Below are 17,027 nucleotides of genomic sequence, written 5' to 3'. Positions count from 1 at the left end.
ACACGGGACCCTGCCATGACCACCTCCAGGGGCTCCTGAGTTCTAGCACTTCTGGCAAGAAAGAAATCAGCCAGGTCCCTTAGTTTCTTTCCCTGGATTCCTTTCTCTGAACCGAGTCAGCCCAGCCTTTCTTCCCCTTTCCTTAACTGAATGGCGTGTGCTCGCACCACTCACACGAGGCATGCGACGCCACCCCCCTCCAGTCAGAACAGGTATGTGGTGAGTGTCAGGAGCCAGTGATGGTGACCGAAGGCTGTCTGGGAGTTGTTCCCCCGACTCTGGAAGGTCAGAGCAGCCCAGTCCTAGAACTCTCCCTCACCCTGTGCCTGTCCCACCCGCACGGCTTCACCGGCCTATTCTCTCCCCAGGGCCCTGGCATGGCAAGGAAGTTCTCCGCGCCCGGTCAGCTGTGCGTCTCCATGACCTCAAACCTGGGCGGCTCTGCCCCCGGCTCTGCAGCGTCAGCTACCTCTCTAGGACACTTCCCCAAGTCCATGTGCCCCCCTCAGCAGTACGGTTTCCCTGCCCCCCCATTTGGCACGCAGTGGAGTGGGACGGGTGGCCCGGCACCCCAGCCGCTTAGCCAGTTCCAGCCTGTGGGAACAGCCTCCTTACAGAATTTCAACATCAGCAACTTGCAGAAATCCATCAGCAACCCCCCAGGTTCCAACCTGCGGACCACGTAGACCTGAGGCGATCCTGGGGCAGGTTTGGGGGCAGGAGATGGAATGTGGGGGGTGGGGGGGAATAGCCTGTATGCTAACTACTAGTGCTGCATTTAACTGGTCATTTCTTGCCAGAAAGGAATGTTTTAATCCCGCTTAGAGCCCTTGGAGTGGACTCTCCCCTGCCCTCACCGCCGCCTGGAGTGGGAGGAGGAGAGAGGGCAGCTGTCTTGTGTGCTTTGTCGTCGCCCAGACCCAGCAGTGAGCGCTTGGGAAGTCGGGTTGGTCAGAAGGCTCCTAGAGAGCTCTGGAAAAGCAGAGCCATCTGCATTTTCATGTGGTGGGGCTCTTCATTTTGGGAGCCACCCCAACCCCTTACTTACTCCCTCAAGAATATAAACCACAAGACAAAAAATTTAAACTATCGGGCTCTCTCCTACCCTGTTGCCCCCACTGTTTTTTTTTCTCCTGTCTCCCCCTACCCCCCACCTCAATCCAACCAATCTTTAGAACCCAGTGAAGACACCAGGGGAGGGATGGAGGTTTCAGCCCTTTCTTACAATAGGTCATTAGTGCTTTAAGCAAATGATACTCGCAGCTTTGACTGCAGCATTAGCAATTAGGAAAAAAATTAAGTTCCCTGCGGACATGTAACTTTGCCATCAGTTTTGATGTGGAAACACTGTGATGTATAAATGTTGTTGGACAACAGTAGTTTAAGAGTAAAATATGAAAGGCTTAAAAAGGCTAGCTCTGTCCTTACTTACTGAGGTTTCACTTTTCCCCTTTGTATCTCCATTGTACTAGATAAATAAATGTGAATGTACACTTGTAAAGTCACTCGACTTGAATCCTTCCGTCCTCCCAGTGCCGCTTGCTGGACGCTTAGTGCCTTGGACTTCTGTCGCTTCTGCCGTTGCATCAGCTTCTCGTCAGACCGTGGTCCGCGAGGGCGTGTGGAAGGACAGCGTGGGTCCGTGTGACCCAGCAGTGGACTATGTTGTAAGGAAACTGGAAGGGTATTTTTTTTCAAGTCATTTAACAATTTTGTAAGATGAGCAGGATGAGAAGTTAAGTTGACATCAGTGGTTAAAGTAGAAAACTGTTTCAGGACAAGTGAGGAGGGATGCTGTCACCAGATCGGGCAGTTAACAGACTGAGTGTGGTGTGCGATAGGTGCTGAGAGGCTGGAGGCTGGAGAACAGACGTGTTCTGAAGACTTGGTGCTTGGCCAGCGGCTGCCCTAAGCCTTACTTAACCTGCGCTGGGCTTGAACACAGAAGATTGAGAAGAAATGGCTGAAGAGAAAGGAAGGGGGTGGGGGCTAGTTTTTAAGTTGGGAGGTGTGATAGTGAAACGTCTCAGATGGAGAAAGTCGCTCTAAGAAAAACTGTTTGCTTGCTTTCCTCTTGGTGCAAACGTGCCGTGTATTCTCACCGAGGGGTCCTGCAGTTTGTGGGAGGTGGTCCCACATCTGAAATAAGCACTGCAGGAATGGCTGCTTGTTCCTCCTCACTTCTGTGTAATGTCCAGAGGGCTGCAGGGTCATAATCTCCTGGCTACCTGTGTTTCTAGAATGACAACGGATACTCTATTCATATAAAGAGAGACTCCCCTCAAGTAATAACTGCAACCAGCCAGTATTATTTAGTGCTATGTCTAGTTGTGATGGGCAGTTCTATTTTCAGAAACTTCAGGAAATACTCTCCCAATTGCCTGTTTTGGGGATCTCTGTTCTCCCAGCAGATGGGGCAAGAAGCCAGGACTCTTAATCTTGGGGTGCTGCTTCTCTTGACTCTCAGCCACCTCAGTGGCCCACCCCAGGAATCTCCCATGACAGGAAGAGCCTGGCTGTCCCGTCCTTCATTGGCCATTTTCTTTATTAAGTTAGCAAGGCCCCAAAGATACAAACGAAAGCTGAGGTTTTAGGAAGGTAAGAGATGAGAAGGGCAGGTGCTCCAAGCTTTGCTTTGAAACTTTACTTTTTCTCTGCCTATAATCCTCGGGAAATGGTAAGAGTAAGGACAGAACAAGAAGTGCCGAGGAAGTGGGAAACGGACACCCGGACAGAGGAGACAGGACTTTGTACCAAAGGAGGGAGCCAAATGCAGCACGACTGTCTTGTCACTTTGGTTTAATGATTTTGAGGTCTCTTCACGCACATGGAAAGTAAGAACTGGTTTTACTTACTGTTGATTTTTTTTCCCCTCCTGTGGATGAAATAACAAGCCTAGAGGAATGAACCAGTGCTACTGAACTGTTTAAATTATTTTCGTGTTAATAGTACACTTTGAGTATCTTTTTCCACATTAAAAAAATCTTTCTGAATTATAAATGTTTTCCTTACATTATTTAACAATGTACACTGTTTAAACAAAAAATAAACTGAATTCAAACCTTAGGGATTCTTGGCAGCTGTCACTCCTGTTTGGCACTAACTGTGGGTTGCACTTTCTGCTTGTGGACATGTGATGAAGCCATTCGAATAAACCGAACTTGGTTTTGTTGAGCTGTGGGGATTCATTTTCAGCAGGTGCCTTTTCGTGATCACATTAGCTCTGATATGACTTATGTGCAATTTATAACTGGATTCCTATCTCCAGAAACTTTTTCAAACAGCAATTCTGACCCGAACTAAGATGTTGCAGATGAGGAAGATCGTGGTAACGATACCAAAACCAGAAAAAAAAAATCTCTGCAGCTCAGGTGAGGGGTCGGGGGTGCTGGCGTGGCCAAGGCCATGGCTCCAGCTGCCTCTGGACTGGATATGAGGCCCCTTTGCATCTGAAACAGGTAAATGTAAACAGCTGCTTACATCAGATTTTTGGTTTTCGGCTACATATGAACACTGTTGACATGACACTGTAGTTGAATGCACTAGCACTGTATCTTTAAAAAAGAATCTTTAAAATGCTCGACATGGGGTGGCCAAAAACCTTCCGTTTGTTTTTAAAAAACAATGTGAAGTGCAATAAGAAGAGATATGCCTGTTATATTGTTACAGGGTAGGATTTAATTTTGCTTTCTTACAAATGCCTTTTCTTTGGTCTTAGGAGAAAAAGGAAGTTGTTTCATGATTAGCTGATGAACGATAGTGATGAAGACTGCAATCTTGCGTGGCAGCATTAGAAAACGGGGGCCCCATAGCAAGAGGTCAGAGGTCACTCAGGGATTTACCACAGGCCGAGGTGATTTCTGTCTTCATTAACATAATAGCTTAGGAATAAAGGGAGTGAGGAGCCCAAGAAAAGGCACTGAGTCTCTGCAGAGCTTCCCAACTGCCCGACTTGATGTGAGCAGGTGCCAAGTCCTCCGGCAGAGTTCAGGATGAAGCAGGCAGGGCCCTCTCCTCCTCAGGCAGGAGCAGTCATTTCAGGACCAAAATGAAGTCCCGTCAGGACCGAGTTCAGGAGGTGACCTGAGCCTTGGTTAAGGTGGATCCAGTTTCCTCTTCTTCATGTCCTGATTCTTCCTAGAGGAATCCCAGTCCCCTGTGGAAGAGGAAACTGTTCAAACATAACTGCGGTGACTTTAAAATGAGGAGTAAATAACAACTGATAGAATCCAGAAGTCATTAGCTAACAGTCCTAGTTTACCTACTTTTAACCACAAAAGCCCAAGAATGAGAATTGTTACATGAGGACAGATCCCTCCATTAACACGAGACCAAGTTGCAGGAGAAATCAAGATGGGCCTACGTTTAACCACAGCTGTTAAATATAGTTGAAGAGTTACCCCAGGGGAACTTCTGGCTCTTAAACTAGTTGTCCTCCACGTTCTTACACTGCTGCCCCTCTGACAGGAGTCCACCGGACATCTTAAAATGGAATGTCATCCTGCTTTTAAGATTCAGTGAATCAATCACACACACCCAGGTTCCCTTTGGTGTTAGCTCCTAGAACACTCGGCTACCTGTGGCGTGTTGTTTAAGGCTGGAAGTTTGGAGGTGCCAGGGTCCAGACTGTGCCTGTGGAGTCTGGTGGCAGAGGCTTTGTGGAATCCTGTTCTGGGTCTCCATGTGGTTCTTCAGGACCGAGATGGTAGGGGTCTGCGGTGGTTCTGGTTTCAACAAGGGCTTGAGCACGCTGTCCTCTGCATCCATAGCCATGTCCCACATTTCAAGACTGTCTGCAAGGACGGCGGTCACGGGAAAACGTAACACAAACGAGAGAAAAGAGCAGGTCATGAGAAGTTCTGTGTCATGAGGGCCCCGTGACGGCATCTGAACTTCTCTGCCCGTCCTGTGGAAGTACACCAGGCCTCCACGGTGCCGCAGAGGAGCTGCACACGCGCTAGCACTCAACCCAGCACCGGGCCGCTCGCATCCCCGTGGAACAGAACCGACAGAAGTGAAGATCCCTGTGCCTCTTTTGAGATGTGTGCGTGACGGCCAGGGACTCACAGGCCCCTGACCTGTTTGCTGACTAGCCTTAGTCCTCTAGCTCCGCCTACCTGGGAGCAGGTCTCTCTGGGTGAGTGGCTCCGAAGGTGAGCGGGTCCTGGGGAGGCTGGGCTTGGCAGGAGGCACCGGTGGCGGCTGCGCTGCAGAGGGGCGGCAGGCTGAGCTCCCTCATCATCGGGGGGCTGGGCAGCCTCAGGGGTGCGTGCAGAACTGCCCGGCTACCCCCCGCCCAGCCGCACAGCCACATCAAGCTCAGGGCCCTATGTCCCAGTCCCACCTACTCATCTGTATAAACTAGAGCTGAAAACACCATGTTCTCATCAAACTAGAGAAAAAACTGAAGTCTGGGTTGGAAGCTAGAGACTCAGAATAATAAGTCTAAGAAGAGCCCCAGCACAATCCATTGTTGGCTTTTCCTTTCATTAATTTCGGCTGGCCAGTGCTGAGGGGAGTTTTAAAGAACTAACAGGAACCAGGTCGTCAGAATCTTACTAATTTTTAAGGAGACGCTGGGAAAAATCCGTTTTGTCTTTGTTTCTAGTCTCTGGAAAAGACTTCAAAGCAATCTGTATCTACTACTCCCAATGAATCTGGACTCTGAAATAAACACAAGTTCATGAAGAAAGAACTGCCAGAAGCCCCATCACCTGCACACCCAACTTCCTGCCTTACAGTCAAAGAGCTCATGTCCATGTGGCCAGAGGAACTGAAGCCCGAAGAAGCTCTGGCACCGGAGCGGTCCAGCTCTGGTGACGTCACGGGCTGTCTGTTTCCTTCCCCCGGGGACCACTGTCTTCACCCACGGGGAAACGCAGGGCAGGACCCGGCGCTCTGAAGCCGTGGCCCCATGTGTGCCGAGCCCTGGTCTGGACCTAACCTGCCACTCCAGGCAGAGGTGCCCCCAGTCTCTCACCCTGGTCCGTCCTTCCGGCGGACAGGGCAGAGGTGGCAGCCTGCTGCTGTCTCTCCATCTGTTCCCGGAACTGCTGCTGCAGCTGCTTCTGCCGGAGCTTCCGCTGGAGCGTGGCTTCGCTCTCCGTGGTGCCGGGGGCCAGGCTTCTGCAGCAGGAGACCAGTGGGGTGTTGGGGGAGTTCCGAGTTACCTGGTCAACAGCACACAGTTCCCAAGGGGGCTCACGGCCCCACGTGCTGCTCAGAAGGTGCAAGTGGAGGGAGGAGCAGAGGTGAGGGCAGGCGGCCGTACCGGGAGCTGCTCTCCTTGTCCCCCTGCGTCACACCGTGGGGGCCAGCTGAGTGGCTCAGTCTGCACGGTGAGGTCACCTCCCGGGCTTTAGGGGGTTCCAGAGTCACATTCTGCTGGCAGCTGCTGTATCTGGCTTGTTCAACAGATGGTTCAAAATCTTGTCTCTTTGCATTAGTTAAATCCACTTCAAGAGGCGGCTAATAAGGAGAGAGAATAATTTCCTTCAGTTGCTCCTGCCCCTTCCGCATTTCTCTGCCCTCATTCCTTCAAGGTCCTAAGAAGCTGAGACAAAGGATCCACAAGCGCAAGTAACTCCAACTCTGTGTAGAGTAAAACAGCTCCATTTCCCACCTGCGCCATTCTGTGTTAACGGGGTTTTCATATGAAGGAATCACACTTAAGTTTTTATTTAGGGCAAAATACTCTGTAAAATCTAACTTCAATCTTTCCTTGGCAACTGGGCCTGACACACTTTTCTATGGAAATGATCGTGCATCATCACAGTACAGAAACCCAGAGCCTGTGCTCCACAAGCGAAGTCTCACTCAGTAATGTGAGGCTCACGGAAGAACAGAGTATTGGGTGGAGATGACTACATTTTGGTAAAGATAACCTGAAAATGAACATTACACTGTGAAATTTCTTATCTACACTGGGAAGTCAGTCAGTCAAAAAGAAATGAGCTTCTGCAGGGAGTTCCCTGGTGACCTAGTGGTTACGACTCCAGGCTTTCATGCCAAAGGCCTGGTTTCAATCCCTGGTCAGGGAACTGAGCCCCCACACGCCACATGGTGCTGCCAAAAAATAAAAGAAACTCAAGGGCAAATGAGCTCATGCCAGGAACCTTGAGGATGATGCGCTCAGTGAACAGGCCAGGAACAAACAGATGACTCCACTGACAAGAGGCACCGAGGGTAGCGAGCAGCAGAGACGAGGCAGACGGTGGTGCCGGGCTGTATGGAGAGGGAGCTGGGGTGACTGGACAGTGGGTACGAGTTGTTTTATAACAGCAAAGAGCTACAGATATAGATGGTAGTGGTGAGTACCCCACGTTAGGAATGTGGCTTGTACAACTGAACTGCACCCTTAAAATGTCTGAGAAGGTAAATTTTATGTTTATTTTACCACCACAAAAAAAACCTGAAAATGAGCACTGAAAAAAATTTTAAGACTGATAAAGCTAAATGCTGTTGAATATACAGAATAATTGGAACTCACATACTGCTATGTGCCGTACTGAACAACTGGAAGTAGAACCTACTAAAACCAAGCATATGCCGAACCCTCTGAGCTTCGCTAATAATTTCCACAGTAAATGGGTGTGGGAGCACCGAGGCATGCTTAAGAATGCTAACGGCAGCCCTATTCAACAACCAAAGCTATGAAGATCTCCAGCGTCTATTAAGTCAGAATGGGAAAACCAACTGTAGACTTGCGTCACATAAAACACCACTACATTCAACACAAATGTATCACACAGGTAGAATGAAAGCCAGACACAAAACAGTTCATAATGTGAGTCCAAAAAGTAAAGAACAATCAGAACTAGCCTGTGGTGCACGTGGTTTCCTCAGCAGTGACAAGGGAGGGGGTGGCACACCCGGAGACTCTGGGAAGCGGGGATGCTCGACCTGATGGCAGGTGCTGGCTACGGCGGTGTCTGCCTCAGAATTCATCCAGCTGAACATTTATCACGTGTCCATTGTCTATATATCTGCTGTACTTTTTAACACAACACTTTTTATAAAGTGCAAACCAAACAATTCCATTTATATAAAGTTTAAAAGCAGGAATAAACCTGACTAAAAGACTAAAAAAAAAAAAGTTACTTTAAAAAAAAATAGACTTCCCTGGTGGTTGAGTAGTTAAACTATGAACTCTTGCAATACAGGGGACATGGGTTCAATCCCTGGTCCGGAAAGACACCCCATGGAGCAAGTAAGCCTGAGCGCCACAACTACTGAGCCTGTGCTCCACAAGAGAAACCACCCGCAGTGAGAAGCCTGTGCACAAAAACCGCGGGGGTCTCCCGCTTGCTGCAACTGGAGAAATGCTGAGCACAGCAACGAAGCTACAGCATGGCCAAAGGTTTAAAAAAAAAGAAAACTGAATGGAGTGGGGGGAGCAAAAAAGTTCTAGAGAGCTGGCTATGTCCTGTTTCCCTAATCTGAGGTGTAAACAGCTATGTTCACTTCCAAAAATTCACCAGGCTGTGCCATTATGACTTTCGCAGCTTTGTGTGTATATGTTATACTTCATTTTAAAAAAAGTGAAAAAATACAGTCATGTCAACAAAACGGCCGACTAGGAAGCTCCACGCCCTCCCTCACGGAGACACCAAGGTAACAGTAAACAGACTAGAATCCCCCTTTAAGAGCTCCAGTGACCAGCTAAGACCAGCACTCAGGCCAATGTGAAACTGAAACAAAGTTACAGCAAGCAGGTGGGATGTTCATGCCACTCGCCCCCAGCCAAGGCCTGGCACAGAGCAGAAGTGGAGTGGGTTGCCATTCATTTCTCCAGGGATCTTCCCGACCCAGGGATCAAACCTGCTTATGCAGTGGATTCTTTACCACTACTCCACCAGGGAAGCTCCTATTTGTTTCTTACTACGGTTACAAAACAAAACTACAATATCCCTCATGAATACAGATGCAGACACCCTAAACATTATTAATAGCAAACTGAGTCCAATGATACATAAAAAAGATTTTAAAAAAGGAAAGAAACAAACGAAGTTCTGCCAATTGACACCTCTGTGAGGGGCAGCACAAGAAAAAGGCCCCCAAGGACAGCAGAGGGAGGCTGCCCGGGCGGGTGGTGGCCCTGCAGGGGCCCGAAGAACCACAGCCACACTCAGCAGCATCAGGGGCATTCCCGCGCCTGACCGGCCCAGGTCACGCTGGGCTCCAGACCCCACTCTCCGAAGGCAAGCGTGCAGATCACGTGGCACGCACCTACACAAACAGGAATCCAGCCCTTCCAGACAGAGAGCTGCGGAAGAGCAGAAGGCTGGGCCGCTGAAGCTCTAGAGGTCTGTAAGAAGTGGCAGTGGGCTGAGAGGGCCCTGTGCTCCCATCCCAGACCTCTGCCAAGCACGCTCCTCTGCACCTTGGACTCTGGGCCTCATCGTCCTCGGCTGTAAACGAGCCCACTGGTCCCTGCTAGCTCTTATGTTCAAAGACGGTGGAAGTGCACATTCCCGACCCTCTCCAGAGTTGGCCGTGTCTTCACGTCCCTTTCCGTCACCACGTACTCAGACACAAGGGCAGCAGAGTCACCATCCCCACTTCCAACATACCTGGCATGGAAGCTTGTTCAGTGACCTCAGATAGTCTTTGTCCAGAATACAGTTTCCAAGTGCGTTCCCAAAACTTCTAAGGGTAAGACAGAGTGGAACCGGGTTGAGAACAGTTTTGTGTACACAGCGGAGAGCAGGGCTACAGCCTCTGTTCAGGCTGCTTCTCGCTGATGTTCTGAGAAGACAGCAGTGAGCGGGACAGTCGTAGGTCCCTGCCCCAGAGCATAGGGCGTGAGTCAGCCACTCACAAAGCCCACTGGTCCTCCCTGCCGCGGAACACAAGCTCCCGGGCCGAGATCCCTTCCCAGGGACTGCTGCGACCCCCAGTGCGTGAGCACATGTGCTCGGGGGCACAACCTTCACGACTAGACTTCTGTACTGGGAGGCTAGGATCCCCTACAGGCTGTGGCACTGCGAATTTTTAAAGCAAGTTTTACCTGTATTTTTTTCTGGTAATTCAATTCTCAAAGGCATCTTTAACCACCAAAAAGGTTAAAACCCTGCTCTGTGTAACTAAGTTAACTATGTTACATGCACATAACAAAGAACCACACAGGTGCGCTACAAGGAGGAAGCAACCTGTGGTGGGGAGGGGAGGGTGGGGGCGGAGGCAAAGTCCCGCACAGAACGGGATCCTACCATGTATTCCCCAAAGAGGGCCTTGGAGTAAAGGAGCAGCAGGGAAAGACAGGGAAACAGGCTGCCTGGGGCTAAGGGTGGGGCGGGGCTGGGGACAGCTCTGAAATGAATGGTGCCTGCCTACCTCAGCGCCCGCTTCAGCCCATCTGTTACTGCCTCCTTCCTGGCCTTTTCCAAGGACAAGGCTTTTGACTTGAGGCCCTCGCTGACACCGTAGCCCACATCTTCATGATACGAGCCATCCTGGGGGCAGAAAAGGCGGTCAGGCCCCACCGTGAGGAGTTAGAGCCCATCCCTCACGGCTCTCTTCGTCTCCAGGCAGCCATGCTCAGACAGGGACAGTCCTCCAGGGCCGCCTCCTGGACTGGATCTGCGTTCTCCCCTCTCTTCCTCTTTACATAAAAAGGCACGAGTCTAACCCAGCCCAAGTCTCACTAAGATGCACTACCCACAGCAGGAAAACCTTGTGGGGGAGGGATAGTTAGAGTTCGGGACGGACATATACACGCTGCTGTGTTTAATCAACAAAGAGGTACTGTCCAGCAGAGGGAGCGCAGCACAGCATCCTGTAACAGCCCAAACAGGAGAACAACTGGAAGAAGCAGGGATGCACGTATAACTGAGTCCCCTCTGCTGCACCCCTGAAATGGACACCATTACTGGTCAACCACACTCCATATGAGAAAGTTAAAGAGAAAACCTTTGGGATACCATTTGAAATATTATATTTAACTGATTCTAACGACTGGATAGCAAATCCTCTCACAAGTCAGGTGGAATCTGCTTCTCGGCTTCCACCAAAAAGCAAAGGTAGGCCTGATCAAGCTGTTAGCTGACAAAGAGCTGAATATAACTTCTGATGATAACACTGTGATTCTGAAATATAACTCAGAAGCAGTCAATGAATAACACTAAAATGAAACTCTTTCCAGTCCCAGTGTATGTGAATAAGGATTTCAATCTGTGTGTGTGTGCGCTCAGTCATGTCCAACTCTTTGCGACCCCATGGACCATAGCCCACCAGGCTCCTCTGTCCGTGGGACTTCCCAGGCAAGGATACTGGAGTGGGTTGCCATTTCCTTCTCCAGGGGATCCTCCCGACCCAGGGATCGAACCTGTGTCTCTTGCGTCTCCTGCATTGGCAGGCGGGTTTCTTTACCACTGCACCACCCGGGAAGCCCAAGGTTTTCAGTACTATTTACAAAAATAAGTCAGAACAGAATTAATGCTAGATGTTTAGGAATAAGTAATATTAACTATACATATATTAACAATAGAAAAAAAGCTTCATCCATCTTATTAAGAAATGCGTTTTCCATAAAATTTTATATTTTGATGCAGTTTTGCTGTCTTCAAAATAAAGACAATTGACTCTATTGTGTGTTAATAATACCTGTAATATTAACAGTATCTCAATCCAAAAGAAATGTTTTAATAGAGAGCCTTAAAGTCACTGGAAATTTACTCCCCCCTCCAAATTTTTACACATACACAGACGGACACAGGCAGAAAAGCGTAATAGTTACTAATAAAAGATTTTCAACCATATAATATAAGCCAGTAGAGGACTTCCCTGGTGGCGTGGTGGATAAGAATCCGCCTGCCAGTGCAGGGGACACGGGTTTGATCCCTGGTCCAGGAAGATCCCACATGCCCTGGAGCAACTAACCCCGTTTGCCACAACTGAGCCTGAGCTCTAGAGCCCACAGCCGTAACTGCTGAGCCTGTGCTCCACAACAAGAGAAGCCACTGCAGTGAGAAGCCCAAGTACTGTAACCAAGAGCAGCCCCCACTCACTGCAACCAGAGAAAAGCCCTTGCAAAGCAATGAAGACCCAACGCAGCCAAAAAAAAAGCATCACTTTGCATTATTTAAAAAAAAAAAAAAAGCCAGTGGGGAAATGGAATGGAAATATGTGTTCGAGAAGAAACAACATAAAATTTCTAATGACTAGAGTAACTTGCTCAAAAGAAAAGTAGCTTGTATACATATTTTTTAAAATAGATGACAGCATGTAATCTATGGTATTAATATTTAGAATCCATTGGTACATTTTAAAAAGATGTAGCAGATTTATTTTAGAACGTAGAATTTTACAATATGCCAAAAAATGCACCCTTGCAAATATTTGTCTATATGGTGAAAATTCTTAGTCACTTAAAAATGTGCAGGAGAACGAGCTCCTCAAAATTTTCTCGGGCGCCTGAGTAAGGCCGAGTGAATGCACAGCCTGCTCTGGCCCAGAGCCTCCGCACGCGCTCACTCTCCCCCCGCACGTCTCCTCCATCACCCTCACCTTCAGCTGGACTCGCACAAACGCACAGACGCCCACGTAGAACTTGCCATTGTTAAGGTCAACAAAATCTAGGGTGGGAAAGACAGCCAGGTGAGGGTGTGCTGATCCTGCCTCACCCGTGTTCCTCCTGCCAGAGACGGAGCACACCCACCAGGCCCTCACCCGCAGCCCATCCGGCTGGAAGCTGGCCGATGCCAAGAAGGGACGCATACTCACCCACGTTCTGCTGGGTGATGGAATGCGCCCAGCCATTGTAGCCGAACATCTCATTGGCCAGATTAATGACCCTGTGACCCTCAATGTAACACACCTGGAAAAAATAAAGAAGAAAAAACACCTTGTTAAAATTCCTCGCCATACCTAACTGTGGATCAGAATTTACTTATTCCTTACCAGCTCTTTTGTCAAAATCACCCTAAACACTCCAGGGAAATTCCCAGTGAACTTACCTCAGAGAACTAGGGTCTGAGACTAGAGTCTCAAGGCTGTGGCTCGGCCACTTCAGAGGACAATGAAGGATGGATCCCATCCCTTTCCAGAGATGAGAAGTGATAGTGAATGAAAGACCTACTGAATCCATGAGGACCAGAGAGGGAGCCGGCAAGTTCGTCCAATAGTCAGCATCATGGGCCCCCACTTTTCAGGCAGTAAACTCGCCTACCTTCTGGCCTCCTCCAGCTATGCGGCTACTGATGTACTCTGGGCCCAGCCTCTGCCTCAGGGCGTTCTGGATGGCCTGGTGTTCTTCCACTGTGTACTGGTACTGGAACCAGAAAGGGGAAACTGAACCGACATTTCTGCCATCCCTACGCTCAGATCTACTGAGGATCCTATGAGGATCCTTGTTCATGTGGGTTGTCTATCGATACAAGGAATTAAAACTTCACAGGAACACATTCCAGTAACTACCAGAGCAATGACATCGGCACATGCTATGCAGTCTCTAGAACACTCCACCCTCACTCATGAAAGAATGAGAGTGAAAAAGGCACAGTACTTCAGTAGTATTATGAAAATAACTTTGATTTCACAGGCTCTGGAAGGTCCTGTGGACCCCAGGGGTCACTGGACCACATTGTGAGAACCACTGCCTTAGATGTGACTAGTGTGCTACCACAACTCTCTCCAGCCAAAACTAGGAAACTAAGACTTCTTGTCTCAAGAGTCTCTCGTGACATTTATGTAGACGTGCAAGAGGAGAAAACAGGACAGGAAGCCTTGCTTCCATGTGTCCTCCAATTCAGCCATTTCCCATCCTACACACAGTGAACTGCACCACTGTTTGATTAGATTTTCATTCCCTTGGTAGTTTTCCCCTGGCCCTATTAAAGTAGAACAAATACACACAGATCTCTGGTAAGACAGATAGAATGTGGGTGGACAAAGCAAGAATCTCCCTTATAAGCACAGAGTATCTCCATAAACCCCAGAAACTTGATGCCTCCAAAAAGAGAGATCCAAGTGTCATGGGGACAGGAGTGACAGGAAACACTGAGACTTTTCACATAGAGTCTGTTCCACTTGGAATGTTAAAAGCATATGAAAATGCAACCTATCCAAAAACAGTTTATATCTAAATGTAGCCCCCAGCACTGCTAAAGCTCCCATACACGCTCAGAGCTCAACAGAAACGCCCAAATAATGTCTCTAGATGAAAACAGCAGCTTACATACATGATGGCGCTTACTCACTGCTTCCCCAGACCGTCTTGGTTTCCACTTACCCTCATCCCTTCCAGGGAAGAGGGGGACACACTCACCTGACCAAAGCATAGCACGGGGCTGCCCCCAGCAGGCTGGCTGCCACGGCCTCCAAGGACTGCTTCCTCAGTCCCGGACATGCTGATGCAGGTGGACTCTAAATAAACAGAAGAGCAAGACAGAGATTTCAAAGGATGCTAATGGTGAAAGGCAAGTCTCCGCTACAATCAGATGAAGTCACTTTCTCCACGGACCTTAAACACAGGTCAGGGGCACAGCTCCTCAGTGCCTGGCTGTCACCAAATAGGCCTCTGAATCCCTCAGGGCCTAGTCTACCTTTCTGCTGAGTTCTTCCAGCGTGGTGCTGCTACTAAAGGTGATTTTTGCAGTAAGAATGTGTTATATGGTATAATTACAATGTCTGTAATAGAAAAAGTCAAAACTACAAAAGCATGCCAGGGAAGAGCCAATAACCAGCTTATGATCACCTACTGTATGAGCATCATGACCTTGACCTCTGTGGGGTCAAAGAGGAAACACATGCCACAGCAGCTGAACTGTCATGGAGACATGATGCCATGGGAGAGTCGCGTGGCACAGAAGACCCCGTGTTCACAAAGGACACAGCACTGAGCCCTCATGGTCCCCGCAGCTTCACTATCTCCTGGGACCGTGCTCAGGCCCCACCCCAGACCGACTGAATCAGAAGCCAGAGGCGAGGTCCAAGCCCACCCAGCGATTCTGCCACCAGCTCCAGTCTGAGGGCCAGTGTGCAGGCTGGTAGCGCACAGCCTCGCCTCAGGAGAGTCAGCTGCTCTCTGAGGCCCGGCGCCCGCCGCACACCCAGCAGATCCCATGCGGGGCCTCAGCCGACCTGCGCGTGAATCTCTGCATGTAAATCCTCAGATTACCTATAAAAGCACACATCTGTGACCATCAAATAGCACATGATTCCACACATGGCATTACAGCACCGTGTTTCAGAGCTCACATTCCTACTGCTGACTTCTGGCCCCATCACCCATGAGGTCTTGACCAAGAGAAGTTTCACATAAGCTCTCCAATGACATTTCATCATCTGGAAGATGGAGGTAACAATAGTACCTACACTTCCTAGGGGTTCTGTAAAGATTGTGAAACTGAACAAAACTGCATCAATGCAACTAGAGATGATCATACCAAGTGAAGTCAGTCAGAAAGAGAAAGATAAATACCATATGGTATCACTCACATGTGGAACCTAACATATGACACAAATGAACCTATCTCAAACTGAATCAGGGACACAGAGACCTGACTGGTAGTTGCCAACGGGGTGGGGGGGGGAGTAGGAGGCTGAGGTTAGCAGATGTAAGATTCTCCAAACAGACTGGATAGCAACAAGGTCCTACTGCACAGCACAGGGAACTATATTCAATATCCTATGATAAACCATAATGGAAGACAACATTTTTTAAATGTTTGTATATGTGTCAGTGCATCACTCTGTAGCACAGCACTCATTAACACTGTAAAGCCACTACACTTCAGTTTTAAAACCTGCGTTAGAAGAGTGCCTAGCACATATGAAGTATTAAATAAACGTTAACTATTGCTGAGTGGTTGTTAATTTCTTTATGTAATTATGAAAATGCAGAAAACTATTTAAATGATCATAAAACATTACCTTTCAGCTAAGAAATGGTAAATTTATTTATAATCTTGCACTAAAAAGTAAAGAGTGGCCTATACTAGTCAATAATTAGTGTCTAAAATTATTAAATCAAAAAATAGTGCAGTGAGAATATTATTAGAATGTAACTGTAAATGCCAAAAAAGACAGTTAAAAGAATGAAACGTCCCTGAGAGGTGGTGCCAGTGTGAACAACAGTGCATCAAGGCTCGTCTTTTTATTTATTTATTTTTCATTTATTTTTATTAGTTGGAGACTAATTACTTCACAACATTGCAGTGGGTTTTGTCATACATTGACATGAATCAGCCATGGATTACATGTATTCCCCATCCCGATCCCCCCTCCCACCTCCCTCTCCACACGATTCCTCTGGGTCTTCCCAGTGCACCAGGCCCGAGCACTTGTCTCATGCATCCCACCTGGGCTGGTGATCTGTTTCACTATAGATAATATACATGCTGTTCTCTCGAAACATCCCACCCTCGCCTTCTCCCACAGAGTCCAAAAGTCTGTTCTGTACTTCTGTGTCTCTTTTTCTGTTTTGCATATAGGGTTATCATTACCATCTTTCTAAATTCCATATATATGTTAGTATGCTGTAATGTTCTTTATCTTTCTGGCTTACTTCACTCTGTATAATGGGCTCCAGTTTCATCCATCTCATTAGAACTGATTCAAATGAATTCTTTTTAATGGCTGAGTAATATTCCATGGTGTATATGTACCACAGCTTCCTCATCCATTCGTCTGCTGATGGGCATCTAGGTTGCTTCCATGTCCTGGCTATTATAAACAGTGCTGCGATGAACATTGGGGTGCAGGTATCTCTTTCAGATCTGGTTTCCTCGGTGTGTATGCCCAGAAGTGGTAAAGAGGGTTCCCTTTTCTCCACACCCTCTCCAGCATTTATTGCTTGTAGACTTTTGGATAGCAGCCATCCTGACTGGAGTGTAATGGTACCTCATTGTGGTTTTGATTTGCATTTCTCTGATAATGAGTGATGTTGAGCATCTTTCACGTGTTTGTTAGCCATCTGTATGTCTTCTTTGGAGAAATGTCTGTTTAGTTCTTTGGCCCATTATTTGATTGGGTCATTTATTTTTCTGGAATTAAGCTTCAGGAGTTGCTTGTATATTTTTGAGATT

The 17,027-nt window shown here is 48.1% G+C and overlaps 2 protein-coding genes across 32 annotated transcripts in view; one reads left to right on the top strand and one right to left on the bottom strand.

The window, feature by feature from the left end:
* WNK1 (WNK lysine deficient protein kinase 1) overlaps positions 1-3,066 on the top strand; it is a 128,663-nt gene extending 125,597 nt beyond the window's left edge. For all 24 annotated transcript variants that reach the window (XM_043441378.1, XM_043441385.1, XM_043441383.1 and 21 more), the window contains one exon: positions 369-3,066. In XM_043441378.1, the coding sequence (XP_043297313.1) occupies positions 369-686 (318 nt within the window). In that variant the 3' untranslated portion in view covers positions 687-3,066. The remainder of the gene's footprint in view (positions 1-368) is intronic.
* A 592-nt stretch (positions 3,067-3,658) lies between these two features.
* Positions 3,659-17,027, bottom strand: part of RAD52 (RAD52 homolog, DNA repair protein) — a 73,668-nt gene continuing 60,299 nt past the window's right edge. For 6 of the 8 annotated variants that reach the window (XM_043441423.1, XM_043441422.1, XM_043441421.1 and 3 more), the window contains exons 2-12: positions 14,267-14,364; positions 13,169-13,270; positions 12,724-12,817; positions 12,508-12,575; positions 10,336-10,454; positions 9,573-9,648; positions 6,272-6,468; positions 5,981-6,126; positions 5,118-5,207; positions 4,578-4,793; positions 3,659-4,156 (exon numbers count right to left, since the gene is read on the bottom strand). In XM_043441423.1, the coding sequence (XP_043297358.1) occupies positions 4,095-4,156; positions 4,578-4,793; positions 5,118-5,207; positions 5,981-6,126; positions 6,272-6,468; positions 9,573-9,648; positions 10,336-10,454; positions 12,508-12,575; positions 12,724-12,817; positions 13,169-13,270; positions 14,267-14,347 (1,251 nt within the window). In that variant the 5' untranslated portion in view covers positions 14,348-14,364 and the 3' untranslated portion in view covers positions 3,659-4,094. Of the gene's footprint in view, positions 4,157-4,577; positions 4,794-5,117; positions 5,208-5,980; positions 6,127-6,271; positions 6,469-9,572; positions 9,649-10,335; positions 10,455-12,507; positions 12,576-12,723; positions 12,818-13,168; positions 13,271-14,266; positions 14,365-17,027 lie in introns of those variants that run through there. The other 2 variants (XM_043441428.1, XM_043441427.1) reach the window with 2 other exon arrangements.

This window comes from Cervus canadensis, chromosome 21 (assembly GCF_019320065.1).
Source record: "Cervus canadensis isolate Bull #8, Minnesota chromosome 21, ASM1932006v1, whole genome shotgun sequence".
Classification (NCBI taxonomy): Eukaryota; Metazoa; Chordata; class Mammalia; order Artiodactyla; family Cervidae; genus Cervus; species Cervus canadensis.
The sequence above is the reverse complement of the archived record's forward strand: the minus strand, read 5'-3'. Positions and strand labels throughout refer to the sequence as shown.